A 20560-nucleotide genomic window follows, 5' to 3' on the forward strand; every position below is an offset into this window, starting at 1 on the left:
TAATGTCAATATTTATTGCGCATTGACTACATTACAATAATGATTAAAGCACATCATTATGAGGGATAGTAGAACAATCATTGTATTCTTGTTGTGTCGTATTCCCACCATATAGGAAAGGAGTGCTATGAACCAAATGTAATAAATATAGTATAAATGTGTACAGTGGGAAAAAAAGTAAAAAATAAATGTATATTACTTATGTTTGGAAAATGCAATCTTGAAATGCTTTATGTCTCATAAATGGAAGTCTAAGTTACATGTCATTACAAACATTTACTGAGCTGGAACCACAAACCTCTGGAAGAAATTATTGACACGTAAATTCATATTGAAACATATCTAAAGGAAAAAAAAGCAGGTAAAAATAATGTGAAATATCTGTGATCCTGCAGGTATATTTTCCTATAAGGCACCTGAATCTGCTCTGCATCGCTTAAATTGATTAGAGGAGTGAATCTGAAGATTAAAAAGGCAGGATGTCTCCTAAATATTTGAATAACTCTTCCAAATTTTGTTTTGAAATCTCCCACTGAGACACACAAAGCTAATTCTGTTTCAATCTTCATTTCTTCTGTCGTACCAACAGGCAAAGGTGCTTTTAGCAGGTAGTTTGAACAGATGTGAATGGACCAGTCACATATTTACAGAACATAATCTTCAGATCTGTTTAGCAACATCACATTGAGGATCAACATCCAAAATGTATTTCTGAATCATGTTTTGCAGATGACATATTTAACTCCTTACATCAAACCAGAAGCAGCTACTTTTTAAAAAACAGTATGCCCTTTTTGGCCACATTTAGCACATGTTTTATGTATTTCGTACCTCCTTAGGTATTAAAATGAACAAAACAGTCAAGAAAGCTACTTTTTATATCATATTAATTTGCAGAGATGACTCATTCTGGAAGAAAAATGAAGGAAGTGAGTATTTCTCTGTGCTACAACTGTACAAATGGAAAATTGTACAGAAACAAGACTCATGTTTGACATCAAACTGACATGTCTGTTATTAAGCAGCTGCAAGAGTTGACTGACAATATCATCAATATCTAAACAACCCAAACCAAAATACACAAGGTGTTCGCACTGTGTTCACTGGATACGTTTATATTCTGTCATATCTAATGTTTTTTTGGGCTCTGTAGCAGCTCGACTTCATTTCAGAGTCAGTTGTGAAGTTTTGAAGGACGCCTCCAAAAAGTAACAAACACCAGGGATGTCTTCTGGGAAGTTGGCCGGAAGCTCCTGTCTGCTCCTGGGAACAAAGAGAAACTCTGGCCGATCCTTCAGCAATCTGGGACAAAGAGCGCACAAATAAAACATGAATCTAAAAACAATGTGGCAAATTATTTGACACAAGAGGAAAAGCAGTGCTCCTCTAAAAGTTAAGTTTCCTGTCTAGAGCACTTAAGTTTGTCTTTTTCTCCTCCACAACCAGTTCAGGAAACAAATGTCATACGGTACTAACATCTGAAATTTACTTACTAAGCAAAATGTTTAAGAACGGACTTACAAGTTAGTATTGTAATTCTAATGGGAAAAAAATTATAATTTGCAACCTGGATTGGCTGTGTTACTTCACCTGTGGGTTGTAGGGCTGATGTTGATTTTCCCAGGTTGGCTGCAGGATTCAAACTTGTTGGCCAGTGTGACATTGTTCCCGAAAAGGCAGTAGCGTGGCATTTTCACCCCAACAACACCAGCCAGTACTGAGCCAGTGTGGAGGCCGATACGCATCTGAGGAAAAACACAACATTCAACATGATTCGGGCTCCTGCTCATCTTTTATCAGGCTCTTTTCATGCACTGCTCGTACATATATCTGCGAACAGTAATGCACTAGAATCCTTTTATAACCCACATAATCAACAAGGCTGCAATAATATGACCAATATGCTGAATGGAGAAAAGAAGGAAGTAGTATACAGAGCGGAAGTCTGCTTAAGGAGAGGTGGGGTGGTGGATAGGTCAAACAAACACAGGACTTTCCCCAGGGATATTCAGTGTTTGGGACCGTGTGAGTCCAAGTCAACATTCAGTTATTGTGTCACTGTCATTGTCGTCACCAAGTTTCTCTTCCTGAACCTAACCTATGTAACTTTACTTGCCTAAACCTAAAAACACCCAACCATGGAACTTTTTCTAAACTTACCCAAAATAACTTAACTCGCCAAAACTTAATGGGCGCAAATTTGCATGAACTACATAACTATACCTTAACTACGAAACATCATTTGTGGAGCACTAATTGGTTAGATGTCGTACAAACTGTTGAATGAGGATACGTTGTGTAACTACAGTACTCGCTAGGGAACAAATTCAGTGACTGAAAATAGTCCCAAATAAATAGGCTAGTTTGGGATGAACCAGGCCTGCACCAAATTAGCGCACAATGCATTACAGTCAGATTTGTGTCCGACTTCATCCCGGCTTGCTCTGACGTCATGCACACGTGGGCATAAACCTCAAGCTCAAGAGGCAGTTTTTAGAGCCAGGCGCTGCAGTTGCTCTCCACTGACTACAAGAACCAGGGCATGTTGGGAAACGCTTTCCTGTTGCCTAGACCAAAGAGCTGACTGGTTCTTAGTTTCAACCAAAAACACCACAGTTTGTAGAAATTCAAACTCTGTTTAAATTAAATATTTAATAATAGATTGTACTCTATTAGTCTCACATTGTTTAATCTGTAAACATAACTTGTGTGGTTGATGATAATAATAATATGCAGTCTGCAAACAGCAGGTAGCCTGCAGATGGATCTAACAGGAAAATATTTCTGTGACTTCTTGTAAATTCTTTGAAGGTTGCTAGAAATAGAGCATCTTTGCTGGAAACTGTCCGACTTCACTGCAGATTTTTGTCAATGCCATTCACTGCTGATGCCTGATCTTTCAACTTTCCCGGCGGCACAGTGCGGTTCATCTTGAAGGAGCCTAATAAGTTAATGCCTTTTCAAGGTGACCTCTAGTAGCGCTATGGAGTAATGTTTTAACATAGACTGTATAAATAATGGGCATAGCATACATGACATCACCCATTGGTTTGTGGACTATCATTTGAAGCCTCAAGGTCAGCATTTTGGCCATCGCCATCTTGGTTTTTTGGAGACTGGAGTGACCATATTTGGACGAGAGGAGGAGCAAGAGACTCACAATTCGTGGCAACACCTCACAGACAGCCTATTACCCAAGCAGCCCCGCACTTAAAATATGCATAACTTTGGGCTTTGATAAAATGTAAACTGGCAAGTTATAAAAATAAAAATAAAAACCATACAGTTGTCGGAAATGTTGACATTAGCGAGACCCACACCATTTTTTTGTATCAGGCTGTAAAGTTGGGCATTTTAACATGAGAGTATATGGGAATTTACTCTGTTTGGAGCCAGCCTTATGTAGATAGTGAAGATTATTAATAGGAAGTTGCATCATCCAGTTGAATGAAAGAATCAATACTTGACCCTCACCTGTATTGGTTCTCCGGTGGGCGTCATAACTTCGTCTGAAAGCTCCATCATCTTTAAGGCCATGAGTGCAATTTGGACAGCGTGAGTCTCGCTCTCCTTGTGTAATCCACCAGCTACGCAGTACGCATCACCTATGGTCTCCACCTGAATACAGTAGAGGATTATTAAAATGATTTCTAGCCTGGCAACTGAGACAGAGGACAGGACTGCAACATTTGTGTGTGCAGCCTCCTCCCTTTCTTCCTTATCAGGGAATCTACACAGAGCTCTAGTCATTTAACCCGAAAGTTTCAACTTTATTAAAAATCTACTTCAGATGTTCTTTGACAATAAACCTTGAGCAAAATGGCGAATGTGAAGTGGCTATTCATCAAAATCTCTTCACAGTCTGACTTGTGCTCTCCATCTTGCCCCAGAAGACAAAGGGCAGAAAACTGAGGAGTAATAAAACTTAAATTGTAATAGTACTTGATCCCTGGTCATATTATACACAAGTCCACAAGGTTTTTTCTTTCTTCTTCTTTGAACGAGTAAATCTGGACCGGAGAGCACTCAGCGGCTATGTGGCAGAGACAAAGTGAAACTATTTTTAGGCTCATACATGTGGAGTGGAAACAGGGTCCTGAAGGAACCTCTGACTTCCTAGCGTTTTACGAGATATTTGTCAAACATGCTGCTCTCTCTGTTATGCTTCCATGACACTTTGATTACATTATCCAACCTCCCTGTAGATTAGCAGCCTTTGGCAGACACTTGTGTAGCTGGTTGAGCTATAGTCTCAGTCTGTCTTTTGAAGCTGTGAAGGAATGGTGTATTATTTTACTTAAAAAAATTCATCATGTGAAGGCAAATTATTTGAGTCCATGCACCCTATGGGAGTACCTGATGTATTAAAATATTTATTTGTCAAAAGACTGTAGATTATAAATTCTTAACATTTAGACATACATTTATTTTTTTCCAGTGTCGTCAGCAGCCACAGTTACATTGGAAAAGTTAAAGGCAGTTTTATGTGGTTTTAGGGAGCTACTGTACATACAGGGCCATAGCTACTGTACCATTGAGGACACTGAGGTCATGTGCTTTATAATGCTTTTCTAAATCTGAGGAGTTTTAGGGTGATTTCTGAAGTTAGATATCAGAATATCAAAAGATTTGACCGCCACAAAAAAGGCTTATCATTCTCCACCACAACTACATATTGTACTCATCAGTGTTGCAGCAGCACTGGGGGTCAAATTTACAGGAAATATAATCAAACTGTTTGATGAATGAATAAAATCTGAAATGTTTTGATTTCTTTACCTAAATATTCCGGCTCCAGAGTTCTTAAAAAAAAAATTATGAATAATGACTGTGAATTAATTTCAGCAAAAAACATCTAGCATAAAATTCTATTTACAAGGGTGTAAGTTCAATTTCAGTGTCGTAAAACAACTGCAGGATCATACAAAGTAGCTAGCCTACGATGACGTATAGACCTAGCATACACTATGTAACAAGTCAGTGTGCAGGAATGTTTGTGTTGCTTGGCAACAGTCTATTTCCAGTCCATTTACACAGCTATTTGTGCTGGCAGAGCCAAATAAATCTTTTAAATAAACAAACAAATCCAAATCTGATGTTGCTAATTACTATAAATGAATACAGAATGTAAGATTGACATCATGCAGTGTTAAATTTTTTGGAGAGGGGCGCCATCTTGTGAGAATAACTAAAACACACTTATGATGAAAAAAACTTTTTGTTAGTTAAGTCTGCTGAATTTTGAAATTGAAAAGAAATGCATAAATGTACACAGGTCATTGAAAGTCCTTGAATGTATCTATTTCTGTATGAAATTGCATTAAAATAGGATTCACCACGTGAATTTTCTAAATTATCTCGGGGGAGAACCCCCAGAACCCCCCCTTGAAATCTTTCTTTTTGTCACAACCGGACATATTACTGGATTTTTTAAGCAGATGATCAATACTACCATCAGACTGATGAAATTTACCTTGATCTGTGCCGTAAAACAACTATTGAGTGTCTATGGACGTATGTGGGGCTTAGGCCTATAGATATCATCTCTTCTGTTTGCCACATGTGCATATTAACTCTTTTAAGGTAAAAAACCAAAACGTGCTGCCGTGTCCACGTATGTTCATGACCACGCACGCACAAGCAGATATTACGTCACAAGGTAAAATCTCACTCCGGCCCTCTGACCAAAGTTGGCAGTCCTCCTAATGCGCTACCTCCACTTACATACCCAGACCTTGTAAACTATCTCGTTTTTGGACTGAGTGCATACATAGTGGAAATAGAGATAACAGAGCATGTACCTCACAAGATGGCAGCCCTGTCCTGCATGGTGTGATGTACATTCACAATCTGTATAAATGATACTTGTGGAACTGTTGTATAAAAGCTATATCACACCTAAGGTCGTGCTGTTGTACTAGATATCAGTATGACTGTGATTATCTTTGGCCTATGACTGAATCACAGCTGTGCTGATATTTAGTCGAACAGCACTCCCTGCCATGTGATATTCCTTAATTAACCTACCTTATAAACATCAAGCTCTCCACACTGGTGGTCAAACCTGGTGTACAACTCACTGAGCATGGTTATCACTTGCATCGGGGTGCAGCGTGAGCAAACAGCCGTAAAACCCACAATGTCAGAGAAGAGCATTGTAACCCGGTCAAACTTCTTGGCCTGCACCGTTTGGCCCTGCCACAGCTGCTGCGCCACAGTGCCGGGGAAGATGGAGAAAAGAAGATCCACTGTCTTCTTCTTCTCCTCCTCCAGTGCCTGGTGAGCGTGCTCCAAGGCTGCCTTGGCCTTTCCCAGTCGCTTCTTCAAACCGTCCTGGGCTTTGGCCTGTTCGCCAACCAGCACTACATCACGCAGTGCGTTATGTATAGGGATGTCTGACAGGTAGAGGCCGCGGCCTGTCAGCTCCTCCAGCTTGTCCACACATGGTGAGCCCAAGAACAAGATGGCATTGGACTCTGAAACATAGATCATCTGACCTTTAAGGTCCATGAGCTGAAAGGAAAGAATCAGATGAATAGAGAAGTTCATTTTTGTGGAATTAGATAAACTTTGTTAGTTTCATGTAAATATTGGGCCTAACTGTCCTTGTAGCTCCATGACTTTGGTTTTTAAAAGATTAATTAGGATTACTGTCTTGGCTACATCCCGGAGCAAACGTCTCTTACTAGTAGTATTAGTTATTATTATTATAAGCGTAAATTTCCCACAGTAAAACAAGAAAAAAATAATGTTTTTCCTCCTCAGCGGCACTCATAAAATATACAGTGTGTACATAAATACACTCCCTTAAGATAAATGTAAACAATTAAACATTTGACATAAAGAAAAGCAAACTTGTCATCTGTGTGGTATTTATAAGAGTGCAGCTGTATGCAGCTGTCTGTCAGCCACAACAATAAACAACACTGAAAGGATTATTTATGTTCTAGTGTAGCAGACAAAAAAAACACATCTAATCCAAGCACATTTTTCTAGTCACTGTCAAAATAACTCAACAATTATTGAAAGGACTGCCATAAAATTTTGCTTTCAGACATTCATGGTCACAAGAAGATGAAGCCAACTGACTTTGATGATCCTCAGATGTTTGCTCTAGAGCTGCCATGAGGTTGACATTTGGAGTTCAAACTGAAATGTCTCACCAACTCTTGGATGGATTGCCATGAAATTTGGTGCAGGTATTCATCTTTATTAACTGACCTTTAACTAAGCGCCACTATAAGGCCAAAGTTTAATTTGTCCAGTGCTTTGATTTATGAATTAATACCTTCAAAACTGACAACATCCCCAGCATCAACTGTGCTTTGTGACTAAAGCAAAGCTGGAAGTATTAGCATGCTAATAATCCATCTGGCTAACATGTTAAATATAGTCCATCATCACAGCAAATGTTAACACGCAAAAGTGAAATACTGACTTAAATGATAATAATCAGGCTGTTGTCAGTGCACCAGAATTCATGTATCCTCTTGAGACCCTGTGTCCTCATATGAGGACATCACATTTTGGGTTTTTATTTACTTGACCTTATACTCCATTTTGCTTAACATAGACCTGTTGTCTTCGTTCGTGGACACTTTTTTTATGCCATCTAGTCGTAGTAAGACCACAATACACTAATCCATGTAAAAACAAGATGGCAGCCGTCTCTACCAAGACAGTCTGCAACTGATCCTGACACAAAAGTGGACAAGGTCCAAAACCTGATCACATTATATGGTTGAAACTTGTTTCTTATGATTAATAATGTTTGTAGTTCAATATGGCAACATATCTGACCAATGTTAGCAAGACTATCAAGCTCATTACTCATTTGAAGACATTGGGACTTTATTATAGTCTCACTTGAGGACATTGGGACTTTATTATAGTCTCACTTGAGGACATTGGGACTTAATTTTCTTTGAAAATGTTTACTTTTTTATGCTTATTGGCTCCTCCTGATCCCAAATACCTCGGCGAAAATAAATAAGCATACCAAATAAAAGTTTAGGTCTCAGGAGGGCATAACCCATGTCATCATGAAGGCTGCAGTCATATAAAAAAATGTGCTGATGGGAGTAAAGAATGGAGAAGTATAAAGAGTGAAGGTCTGCCTAAGGAGGCAGGTTGGGTGGTGGACAATCACAGGACTTTCCCCCAGGAGACTGGTGTTTGTGTCCCCGTCGAAACCAAGAAAACTTTAAGTTATTTTAATGTACGTCATCACCATATTTCTTTTCCTAAACCTTACCTACGTAACATGACGAAACCCAACAATGATTATTTTCCTACACCTAACAGGTAGGGCCGCAAATACATTGGGCACTAATTCGTTAGACATCATACGAACTGTTGTATTAGGTTACGTGGAAATAATACATGAGTAAAGAAAAACCTTGTAATTTCTCATGTAAAAGCTGGAGATATTAAATGATTTAATATTAAAACCAAAGACTCTATTTTGACATCACCACCTCAACTGCTAAAGATCAAACAATATTGACTTTTATCACTTGGTTTTCTTATCACAGCCTCACAGAGTCATGAGCTGCAAAAAAACAATAGCTAAAGGTAAAAATACAGCTACAGGAGTATTTTGAAATTTGTAGAAGTGATACATCATGATACCCAGATGGTAAAGACTGAGACACTTGCTGATTTCTACTTGTTTTAACTGGACTCTGTAGCTACTAACAGCAAAGCTACCATTGAGAGACTGGTGTTATAGTAAGTGGAAGCACCTCTGGTTGAATGTTATAACACCACTGCCATGTGTACTCGCTGATACTTTTTTTTTTCTTGTGATGGCGACCAATTGCTGTGCACCCCCGCATAAATAGCACAAGCATGGCTGTGCCTTTGATGGATAAAATGGTTTGACATTTGCTTCTGATCTCCGTTGGGGGTATAATGTTGATCTCTACCTCAGGCCAAGTGCACCCAAGTACAACACTAATAAGCTCAACTGCTTATAAATAACATGATTTTTCCCCTCTATCTTACTATCAAGACAATGACTGGAAGACCTTTATTGCCTCAGTAGTCAGTGATGTAGTAGTAGTCATTTTTCAAGTCGTATCTCCCAGAGAGGCCCACATACCTTCCCTGTGTTGTCTGCGATGGAGACTCCATGCTTGATCCGAATGATAAACTGTGTGTTTAGCATGGTCAGGATACCTTGAAAGGTACATTTGATCTGGGGAGAAACAATAGAGAAGTGTTCTTGGAAGGTAGCAGACCGCCTGAGTCCATCCTTCCTGAACAGTCTCTTCCTGAGCCCATGTCCTATTTGCACTAGAACCAATTCTTGGTCCAGGATCAGATGGAAAGGGAAGATGGTAGAGAACAGAGAGGTAGGAAGGGTCCCAGCTGAGGTAGCCCGCAGCGGACTGGGGCTCAGGCTTTTAGCATCCTTGACTACAACTGTGTACAGAAGACTGGGCTGCGGGCTGGACTGCAAGATGCTGTCTTTAGCACCGGGGGGGTCCATCAACACATCCACAGTGGTGTGATACAGCAGGCGGGCAGCAGCTTTAATGACTCCAGGGAAGAAGAGCTCAGTGGTCGGGCGGGGGTTGAAGAAATAGACAGTAAGCAGACCCACATCCTTGTCTAAGCAGAGCACCGAAGGTTCGTTTACACAATCCTCTCTGTCCGGGTTGGGCGGCGTGCTGCTCTGTTTCAACAAGACATTGAAGCTGTTGAGGAAATCGTGGAGAGCTCCCCCCACTACCCTCAAAATGTGTCCGTCCTCCTCGTAACACATGTTGAAGAGCTCCTCGCCAAGAGCAACTCTCAACGCTTCCATCTGGATTGCTGTCGGAAAAAGGGAAACAGGTGAAGAATACTCACCCAGAACACCCAGAATTTCAAAGTATAAATGTATAAATGCTTCAGATGTGGCATTACCTGTTTTGGCTGAGTACATGTTCATCATTTCCACTAAGTGCTCCGTGTCATCACTGCAACTCTGATAGTCTGTGCAGCAAGTTATTGGACTGCGAGACGACAAATATAAAAGTCAGACACATAAACCACTCAGTGGACCACATCTTTGGTTCAATACCTTAGACCAAGCATGGCAATATATCAATATTATATTGATATCTTGATGTGAGACTAGATGTCATCTTAGTTTTTGGACATTGTAATATTGCTAGTGTTGTCTTTCCCTGGTTTTAAAGGATGCATTACAGTAAAGTGATGTAATTTTCTGAACTTATCAGACTGTTCTAGCTGTTCTATTACTTGCCGTTGCCCACTTAGCCATTACATCCACACTGGTGATGATTATTTATCAAAAATCTCATTGTATAAATACTTTTTAAAGCACCAGTAGTCAACCCTACAATATCATTGCAAAAATACAATATTGTGATGTTTGATTTTCTGCATATTGCCCAACATCAGACTAGAATTGCAACTACCTATAATCTTGATTTTCAGTTAATCTGTCAAACATTTTCTTGATTATTTGACTCATTGTATTACCAAGGGGTGAAACAAACTGAAAATGGCTGTTTTAATTTCCGAAAGCATAAGTCTTTCAGTGTCTTCCAATTGTTTGTTTGACCAACAGCCCAAATCACATTGCCTTATTGTCATATATGACCAAAAAAGCTTGCAAATTCTCACATGCAACCAGTGACTGTTTGACATTTTTGGGAAATGGTTTGCTATTTGCTATAAAAATGTGTTTTTCATCAGCATCGTCAGGGATTTCTCAGCAGCCTGTGTCACACCTTATTTTTGTTACCATCATTTCTATCAGTCTAGTATACATTTTGAGAGACTGAGGTAAACAGAGGGCCAAATGAGGCTGTAATATTTCAGCATCATATCATTTGGAATACATGCTGTGGCACTTCAGTACAGGCCTATAATTTGCAGCAGCAGCAGTGATGATTGTAGCAGTCTAGCAGGAGTAGTGTACTTGTTATTGGTGGCAGCTGTATTTAAAAAAAACACACGTGTTACCTTTCCGAGTCTCTGGTTTGATCTGATAGTCGCATCATTCGTTGGAGGGCAGTGTGCAGCCTTTGAAACTGTATGACAAAGTGTTCAGCGAGTTAAAGGTCATCGTCTGCTGAACAGCAGCTTTAATTACAGGAGCGCCCACAGATAAATAAATAAAAAAAAGCAGGGTTACCATGTTTTAATCTCAAGTGGTCATGGTGTCTGTGCGTTAAGGCAGACACGCGACGAGACAACTGCAGTGTTTTTTTCATAAATCTCTGCAAAATACACTGTGGTAGTTGCATGATTTGAATATTAATAAATGTATTTTTGACTCACCTCGGGACATGCCAATTTGCGGATGCTCTCCCCAAGTGTATGCAGGTTAACTTTGGCTCTGCTTGTCTTCTGCTGAGGTAGATCCTCACCTATTTTTCCGTGCACGTCCTTAGAAATAGGCAATAAATCCGCGGCGTCAGTTGAGCGCTCCTCAAAGTCTCCGAGCTCATTATTTTTGGCGCTGCCGCCGCTGCTGCTGCTGCTGCTGCTGGAGAATGGACACTCTCCTGATATCTTCAGCTCCTTCAGCTTCGCGCAGAACATCTTCCCCGCTGTATGATCTCCTGGCTCTGCTCTTCTTATCTAATTTCCGAGGCAGACAGTCCTGGTCGAGCAGCTGCTGTCTCTGGGAGAAATTCCATCATCTGGTGCGCTCATCCAGGATACCTTCCTCCTCGCGACCCGCTGATTCAAATGATCAGCACCAGAGCCAGAGACCACATACAATATTCATTGAAAACTGCACGGGCAAATGATGGCAGGCAACTATCATTACCAAAAGCCAATGAGAAACTGGGGAAAAAAGAGCAGTAGGCCAATCCATGCGCAAGTGGGGCTGGTGTAGCTCAGCAACCTATCAGCAATGAGAAATTATTTCCAGGCGACTCCTCGCATGCAGGGGACTTTTTTTATACAAACAAGCCTATGGACTGGGTCCCATCATATAGACTGGTTCCTCCATACGCGAATATTCACATTTCTGGTATATTCACAAGGACTGCAAGTGCACGTGCCTGTGGTGCCCAATGGTGTGTTTGTAGACCTCATGATGATGTTGATTTTCCCATTGCTCCTACAGAATACTAATAGTTTAACATTTTTATTTGATTTTATTTTAGGTGCCCCCTATAATATGTCTGACTGCCCCCATTATGTCAGGCACAATTGATTTTATTACAACACAGTGACAGCAGCTGTGAATGAACATATAGGCTACTTTCACACATGTTTTAATATTGTGTGCTTTTGTTTGCCCTGCTTTTGTTTTAATGCTTCATTGCACATCTGGCCTATTTCCAGTACTTTCATAATTCCCAATATTGTTTCTAGTGTTATTTTTTTCTGCCACTTTACTATTATTTCAACTTATTTGTTTTGTTTTTTCTTGTTTTTCTATGGCATCAGTGTGGGAATCTTGGTGTACTAGTGCATATGTATGGATTTCTTTGGAAGAAATTGTCCCTCTCAATATTTAGGACATTTCCATCATCAATTGGTGCAGAAAAATTCACTAAAAGGCAGTAAATTAGGGGTTTGACACTCAAAATTTCCTTGAAGAGGACCCCACAAACCCTATGTGTCCCCCCAATGTTGAAACAAAACCTAGGCCCTTGTACTCATGCAATGACAATAAAGATCTTCTACATTTCCTGTATTCTTACAACAGGTCCACAAGATCTTCTCTGAGAGAGGACTGTAGGTATAATATCCTGTGGGACCATCTCCTTCAGCTGTGGGTGGATTATGAGTGGGCCCCTGGGCGCAGATATGCAAAAGGGGCGGTCCATAGGGACTTGGGTTGGCAACCGGAGGGTCACCTGTTCAAGTCCCCGTCCGGACCAAAATATGGAGCGTGGACTGGTAGCTGGAGAGGTGCCAGTTCCTCCTGGGCACTGCCGAGGTGCCCTTGAGCAAGGCACCGAATCCCCCAACTGCTCAGAGCGCCTCTCATGGGCAGCCCCACTCTGACATCTCTCCACTTAGTGCATGTATAGGTGTATAGGTGCATGTGTGTGTTCGGACTTGTGTGTAATTGACAACAGAGTGAAAAAATTTTAATAAATTTAATAAACACAGCAATACCTCCTTAAATCCCAATCACTTTTGTTGTTTGCTGGGCTTTAACAGTGGTCTGCAGCTTGACAGGCAAAGTCAGCTCATACTCATTTGAAAAACACTGATATGATATGATAAAACATGCAAATGTAAACTGTTCACACTCTAAGCGGCTGAGTTGCATTGTGGGTAATGTATAGGCACCAGGTTTTGCCTGAAGTTGTTTTTAGGACATGTTGCCAAAAAGCTGCTACACATTTACAGAAACACTGATTAATGTGTTTTATCCTCATAAATAAATGAAATGGAATAACATTTACTACAAAATGAGCATTTACTCGCACTAACATGTCTCTGTTGAGGTCTTATATATGACAGAAAACACTACAGTGTGAGTGGAACATGAAGCAAATCTGATTAATTATATTCAGGACTCTTCAGGAAATGGTTCGGTGATGATTATACATGTTAAATGATCATTTATAAAACTCGTCTCAAAAATAGATTTTATTGGCCCTGATGAGGCTATGGCGCAGCTTGATGGCCTTGTTTGGTCTGAAAAGAGCATTTAGTCGTAACACAATAAATCCATTTTAGAGCTTAAATAATGAACATCTGGGAGCTTTCTGATTTCTCGCAGGATAACTCCAGATGAGCACGCTGCTTACATTGGCAATCGTTCAGCAACAAGGCCCAGGATGTTTCTAACCACAAGACAACAAAAAGTTTGTAGGTTAGAGATTAAAGGGGGAATCCTTTCATTAGGCTTCAGAGGGGCCACCCTCCATGCAGTTGAAGATCTGCCCATTTTGAAATGTTATTCTATCAATGACACTTTTATGGTGCATTACGTTAAATGATGAGGTTGTGGTAATTAACGTCTGAATAAGGAAGGTTAGGCGAGAGGCAAATAGCCAAATATGTCCCTCTGACAAAAATATCGACTCCATGTTGAAGCTTCCTGTTTATAGATTTTTGTTTCATAAATATGTTGTATTAAACAGTGTAAATACAAGTCTCCTGTAAATCACAAACATGCATTACAATTATTACCCCTGCATGAAGAGAGGCATGAAGACTGAGGCCTCTGAGCTGCAGCTCAAGGTGCTGAAATTAAACCCTCCAGATAAATAAAGACATGAAATGCAAGACAGGGTGCAAAATGTCAACTTAAATAAATAGAGGAAAGAATAAGAATAAAGAATAAGAATAAAAACACAACATCACATACTGTAGAAAAGGGGGTTTAAGAAGAGCTTTAAAAGAAGTCACTGATTCTGCGAGTCTCATCTCCTCAGGCAGGTCGTTCCAAAGCCAAGAGGCCCTGATGGCAAAAGCACAGTCACCTGTAGATTTCAGCCTTGACTCTGGAGCAGCCAGAAGGGCCCTATCTGAGGATCTAAGGCTGCAAACTGGCTCATGTGGAGACAACATTTCTGCTATGTACAGTAGCTTGGGGCCAAACCCAGATGAGCTTAAAAAATGATCAGTAGAATCTTATAATCAATCCTAAAACGAACAAGAGACAATGGAGAGAAGCCAGGATTGGGACGATGTTATGTCATCTGTTAAAACCAGTAAGAAGCCCAGCTGCTGCATTTTGAACTAGCTGGAGGCAAGAAAGTGACTTTTGGTTTTGTCACAAAACATACATTCAGAAATGGTTATCACAAACTGCTGTAACTCTGATAGGTCAAGCTTACTAGTGGTGAAAATATCTGCCTTCAAACACAGTCCTGAAAAAGGTTTATAAATTAGTTTGTTCTTTAATGAATCACAGTACATAATAAATAAATAGAAAAACTGTGTATGTCCTGTTCTGAGCAGAATCTCCTTAATTCTTATTACATTTAAAAGGAGGGATTTAGAGGAAGTTCCTTGAGATGGAGCCATCGCTTTAAGTTGTTAGGATAATTGTGGGTCACCTTTAAACCTGTTGCATCCAAATGTGCAACACATTCTCACTCCAACCTCGTCACATATTGATGTTTGGTTTCCACGTCCACATATGACGTGCAAGGTACCCTGGGTGTGTTGGTTGTTGATGTTCTGGGACACCGTGTCAAGTTCTGTATGTTATATTCATTGTCATCTTTCAAGATACACTTCTGTTTTCACAAGAAATTTAACATTTACCTACAGTTTCTTTAAAAATAAATGCACTACGTCGGTACAACACCGCAAATTTACTTTTTTTCCTTCAACAACAAACACATTGGGTTTAGGTAACAAAAGCAAGTGGGTGGATTTAGGAAGAAAAAACAGGGTTTGGCTTTAGAATCTTACGGGACATAAACACCGCTGTCTCAGGTAAAAGTTGTGGTTTGTTGGACTTTCATCGACTTTCATCGCCTTAACTTTCGTTCTTGTCCTGCCGCATTTCCCCCTGACGCTGCCGGGCATCGTTCAACTTTAACAGCAACTTGCCAAGTATCATGCCAACGTTAAAGGACACCTTTTTTCTGTGGTTTCTGACACTGCAAGTCACTGCCCAAATGTTGGATTTCGACGAATTTGAAATGTGAGGGTCCTGTCAAACAAGTTTACTTTTAAAGGCCAAGCTCACTGAGCTGATAAAGGTTGTTAAACACCTTACATGGTCTTATTTTTTTCAAGGACTTACATGCACATTTGCTCAAAGATACATTTACCATGTGATTCCTGTTCTGAGTTTAAGCTGACATCCTTTGAATTTGACCATGAAATGTCAAAGTCACTGCTTGACAACATGCCAGCACACAGAAAATCTATTTTATTCTATGTGACGGAGGTGCTCAAGAAATGCAAATGAGTTGCAGTGACGTCTTGAAGCAAATCTTGCGGGCTATCCTCAGGTCTCACACCGAAAAAGTGAGTCAAGTCGAGCAATGGAAACACGCTTTAGTGACCCATCAGCCATCAGGGAGGTGACAGCTGTCACTGCCTCCTCTCATCAAGACCCAGAGGAGATGGCACCAGCTGCACTGGCATGAACAAACCTCTTTGTCGTGATTATCTGCAACATGGACTTTCTGATCTGTGCCAAGGTGGGACAGTGAATTAAGCTTCAGGACAGAGAGTTCTATAGTACATTGTCATCTTGGCTGTGTGGCTGGTTGTGTTTTCTCAGACATGAAGACAAGAGCTGAAGAAGACAATGAATTCTGAAGCATCTGAGGAGCTGCATCAACAAAGAGAAGAGATGCTAGATGTAAAGACACAACACCTTCATGAGTAGAAGTGGGCAGAAGTCGATCACTGGAGTCCTTGTGTTGTTGCTGTTAGAGGTCGCTTATGGCTGACTGTGTTGTTGTAGTCTGAACATCAAGGTGTGGGGAAGGAGGAGGCAGCTCTCATCCAGGGCTGCAAGGAAGCAAAAAAAGCTCTTGCATGAACAAAAAAGAAGAAAGAAGAGAAGAAAGAAAAGAAAGTCTGGCAGCTTTTCTGCTCTATGGAAACAGGCAGCTGTGGAAGACGTAAAATCTTATAATATCTTAAAGTGAAAGTACACAAGTATTATCAGCACACACATTGTAAGCTAAATCTGAATCTTCATTGTAACTATTAAGCATGCAAAACACATACTGGACCATAAATCACTGCACATTCTGTATTCAACATTTGTACTGCTATATTTGACTTACTGTTTGGAAGTTTGGGGCAACACTTACAAAAGCAACTTACAACCATTAAACATCCTTCAAAAGAGAACAATCAAGACAGTACACAATGTTGGATACAGGGAACACAACAACACACTGTTTTTAAAGTCACATGCATTGACATTTTTTGATCTGGTCCAATTTAAAACTGCAATAATCATGTTTAAAGCGAGAAATAATTCACTTCCGGGCAACATTCAAAAAATGCTTTGTGACAGGGAGGGGGGTTATGATTTAAGAAAACAATGTGTTTGTACAACTAAGAAGCGGCTGTGCATTTCAGTGTATGGGGTGGACTTGTGGCTGCGTGATGAGTTGCAACGAAGCACAAATATAAATTAAAAAAAATATATTTATCTATTTATCTAGATGAGGAAAGGTTGTGTTAGGGGAGTGCATATTCATTTTGTAACACTAAGTGGTACTTGGACTGTAAATAAACTGGGTTTGTTACTTATTTATTTAATGGTTGGCAAATAGACTGGGAGTAGTTGTACATTAGTTGAAACTAAACATGGGAATTTGTTGAAAGAATATATGAGTTAAAAGAGTAAGAAAGGAGTAGGGACATAAGTTTTACTTCTACGTACTCCTTTAGGGACAAGATCTTTGGATAAGTGTTTTGTTTTATGGTTAGGTGGCTGTGGGTGTGTTGATAGGTTGGTATATATCCTGGAGTATGATTTATTTGTATGAGGCTTATGTATAGATATTGTGCTGTCCCAGAGGTGAACCAGTTAACGATAGGGGATGATAGACGACCACCATCCAGCGCTCATGCCTCAGTAGGAGACCAGTGGTGTGAAGCTAAGGTCATTTTATATCCCGAGGCAAAAGACATGTATGTTACATCAAGATATTTCCACGGGACGCCCTGTTCCACTTTTTATGGTTAATTATGCTGCTATTTGTAGAGAAGACGACATCAAAATGTAATTAATTCAACACCAACAGTGGGCATGCTGAAGAATCTGTCCAATATTCCTTCTCTCTTTCCTTGTCCTGTCTCGTATGTGTCTCCCTGGTAATCACTTGTCCTGCACTATTGTTGATAATTTTTTTTTTTTAAAAAGTACAAGTAGCATTGTTGTTGAATGATGTCACCAAAAATGGCAACCTTCAACCTTAAAAACACCTGACAGTGCTGAGTACATTTTTGGTGACAGTCCAGTTTTGAGATTATGAAATCATGGAGAAAGATGATCCTTCCATTTATACAAGGACTTAATGTGCACCAAAACTGGATAACCACAGTTCCCATTGACAGAAGTATATATACATTTGCATTGTCTGATGTAGACAAATAATCAGACTGGCATGAACTCAATTCTTGTTTTAGCTGTGAGAGACGTGCACATATATGCAGAGACCAGCAGAAACTTGTTTTATAAGCGTAGCTCGTGAGCACAACATGATCCCAGATGTCTTCAGCAACCACCAGTGTTGAGTTTATGAGTTGGACTGAGACTGTAAGCAATATAACAGTTTCTTTTCTCCTCGGATGTTACATAACCAAATGAATCCAAATATAAACTTTGCTTATATGTCTGTATGATGAATGTGCATTTCTCCTGTGAGTTTCCATAGTGCCTGCCATATACTCAGTCCCTGCACACACTCGTCCAAAGATCCTAATACTCTGTTTATGATACACGGAGGGAGATAGCTAATCTCATCACAAATCAAGCCCGGCACACTCAGTCCACAGGAACTCATCAGCCGTGACTTCAGACAGTCACAATGTATATACTCAACTGCACTCAGTTTAACAAGGAGGAACTTTTTTCAGGCAGATTGCAACATTTAGGCACATAAAGCCCCTTTAATAGATACTAACAGTAAATCTTCCTTGGTAATGTTGCACTTATGCTCTCTAGTAGATTTAATAGTGGATCTTTGGGCCAAAACCGGTCCATCAGACGAACTCATGCTGTCTTTTCCAGGTTTCTAAAAATAATGGTTATATCCAAAAATGTTGTGTAAGTGAAGGTACTATACAGTGCAGCCATCTCGTCTGTATGCTAAGTGCTAACACTACAAACCAGCCATTTGCAGTGGGCATGTTTGAGTGTGTTTATTCACATTTTAACTGACAACCTGCTACATTCGGACGATTGATTTTGGCCGCCTGAATGAGATAGGCCATTTCAGCTCCCAGTGCTCTTAACAAACCCTTAATGATTTTATCCAGGAGCAATGTTGGAACAAAACACGACTGACCTAAAGCTAACCTCATTTTCAACTCTGCTTCCGGGCATGTGCTTTATTTGACTTTGTAAGTTGTAGGTTTGAACTCAGTGAGGGTAACAGGGCTGTGACGTGAACTCGTTTCAGCAGGTCGTTTCATTTACAGATATTCATGACAGAACAGATCCATATGGCAGCTCTTCAGTAGCGTGCGTAAAAGTTCAACAAATAAAATCAAATAAAAAAGTAAAATAGTGTGGTATGTGCCAAAAACTGAGGAATATGACGCAAGAGTGTGTGTGTGTGTGTGTGTGTGTGTGTGTGTGTGTGTGTGTGTGTTTCAGGTTACAGTTCTCGGAAATAAGCTGTATTTGAGTGTGTTTGTTCTACTTTTTATTGTCCTGTACCTTCTTCCCGAGGGGAGGGGGTCAAGCAGACGGCGTCCAGGGTGGTGTGGGTCTTTTATGATACAGGTTTTTTTTTGCTTCGTTGCATTTTAGGTAGCCTTGTGTAACATCTTGGCCTTTTGGCTAATTCTGGCATTTTTATACCATGTGTATTTATTAATTTGCACTGTCCCTTCTAAACTAAACTAAACTAAACTAAACTAAACTAAACCAGGCACAGGCCCAGGGGCCTGAGGTGTCAGGGCCCCCCTTGCCTTTACCTGCACAATGTCACTCACATTTACAGGTTCCGAACAGGAAGAGACTCAAAATGACCACAAAGAGATGCAAAGAAACTGCAAAGTGAAACCAAATAACTACACAAAGGGACAAAACAAAACATGACCAAAGAACATGACCTCAAAGAGACACAAAACACCTACTAAGAGATGCAAAATAACAACAACAAAAGAGGCAACATCGCCAGAAAGACTGCAGCCCCTTTTACACTGCCAGATATTTGGCGAATGTTGGGCCGTTTTGCCGGCAAACTGCGAGCGTTTAGACACACAGAGCCGGATTGGCGACTTGATCCGAGGTGTCCAATATTCCGCCTCGTAGGACAGACATATTGGCGGAACCCTTTTAGTTTAAAAAGAACAAGGCACCCTTCCGCCACGGGAGGGGCTGTTGAAGACTTGTGGGAGGAGCTGTTGATGACGCCGCACGTGCGACCCACTGGCGGTGGATAAACAGGAAACAGCTGATAGCAGGAATGAGCAGCTAGTAGCAAGAGGGAAACGCAAACCTGACAGACACTGTAAAGATGAACAACTGAGGAGACAAGGAATTGCGCACCCTCCTTGCCCTCGCAAACGAAGAGGCCATTAACCGTCAAATGATGGGGACGGTGAAGGACGGGCCGACTTATGAAAGAATCGCCGAAGGACTGACCAGCCGCGGCTTCTCGTTTTGTTACTTGCTCACGCCCCCTATTGCCCAGAAAAAGGCGCATTCTGTATGAACAAAAGTAGACAGGTGGCATTTCGCTGCACTACCCGATTTTGTTTTTATACTGCCAATGCTGAATGAAGACAGATTGGGCTTTCCTGCAAATGTGCAGGAAAGCCCAATCTGTCTTCATTCAGCATTGGCAGTATAAAAACAAAATCGGGTAGTGCAGCGAAATTCCTATATAAAAAGGGCTAAAGTGTCTTGCTCTTATGTAGCAAAGGTGATGGGGCCTTTTGCATATCTGTGCCCAAGGGCCCA

General features: G+C 40.5%; 1 protein-coding gene across 1 annotated transcript; it reads right to left on the reverse strand.

The window, feature by feature from the left end:
* On the reverse strand, positions 1 to 11718 carry gucy1a1 (guanylate cyclase 1 soluble subunit alpha 1). The gene is made up of 8 exons (XM_050045168.1): positions 11299 to 11718; positions 10981 to 11048; positions 9913 to 10001; positions 9104 to 9819; positions 6028 to 6513; positions 3475 to 3618; positions 1591 to 1745; positions 1 to 1302 (listed from the first exon to the last, which is right to left on the reverse strand). The coding sequence occupies exons 1-8, from the start codon at positions 11560 to 11562 to the stop codon at positions 1164 to 1166; spliced, it is 2061 nt and encodes a 686-aa protein (XP_049901125.1). The 5' UTR covers positions 11563 to 11718; the 3' UTR covers positions 1 to 1163.
* Positions 11719 to 20560: the final 8842 nt, after the last annotated feature.

The sequence above is a fragment of the Epinephelus moara genome, chromosome 5 (genome assembly GCF_006386435.1).
Source record: "Epinephelus moara isolate mb chromosome 5, YSFRI_EMoa_1.0, whole genome shotgun sequence".
NCBI lineage: Eukaryota > Metazoa > Chordata > Actinopteri > Perciformes > Serranidae > Epinephelus > Epinephelus moara.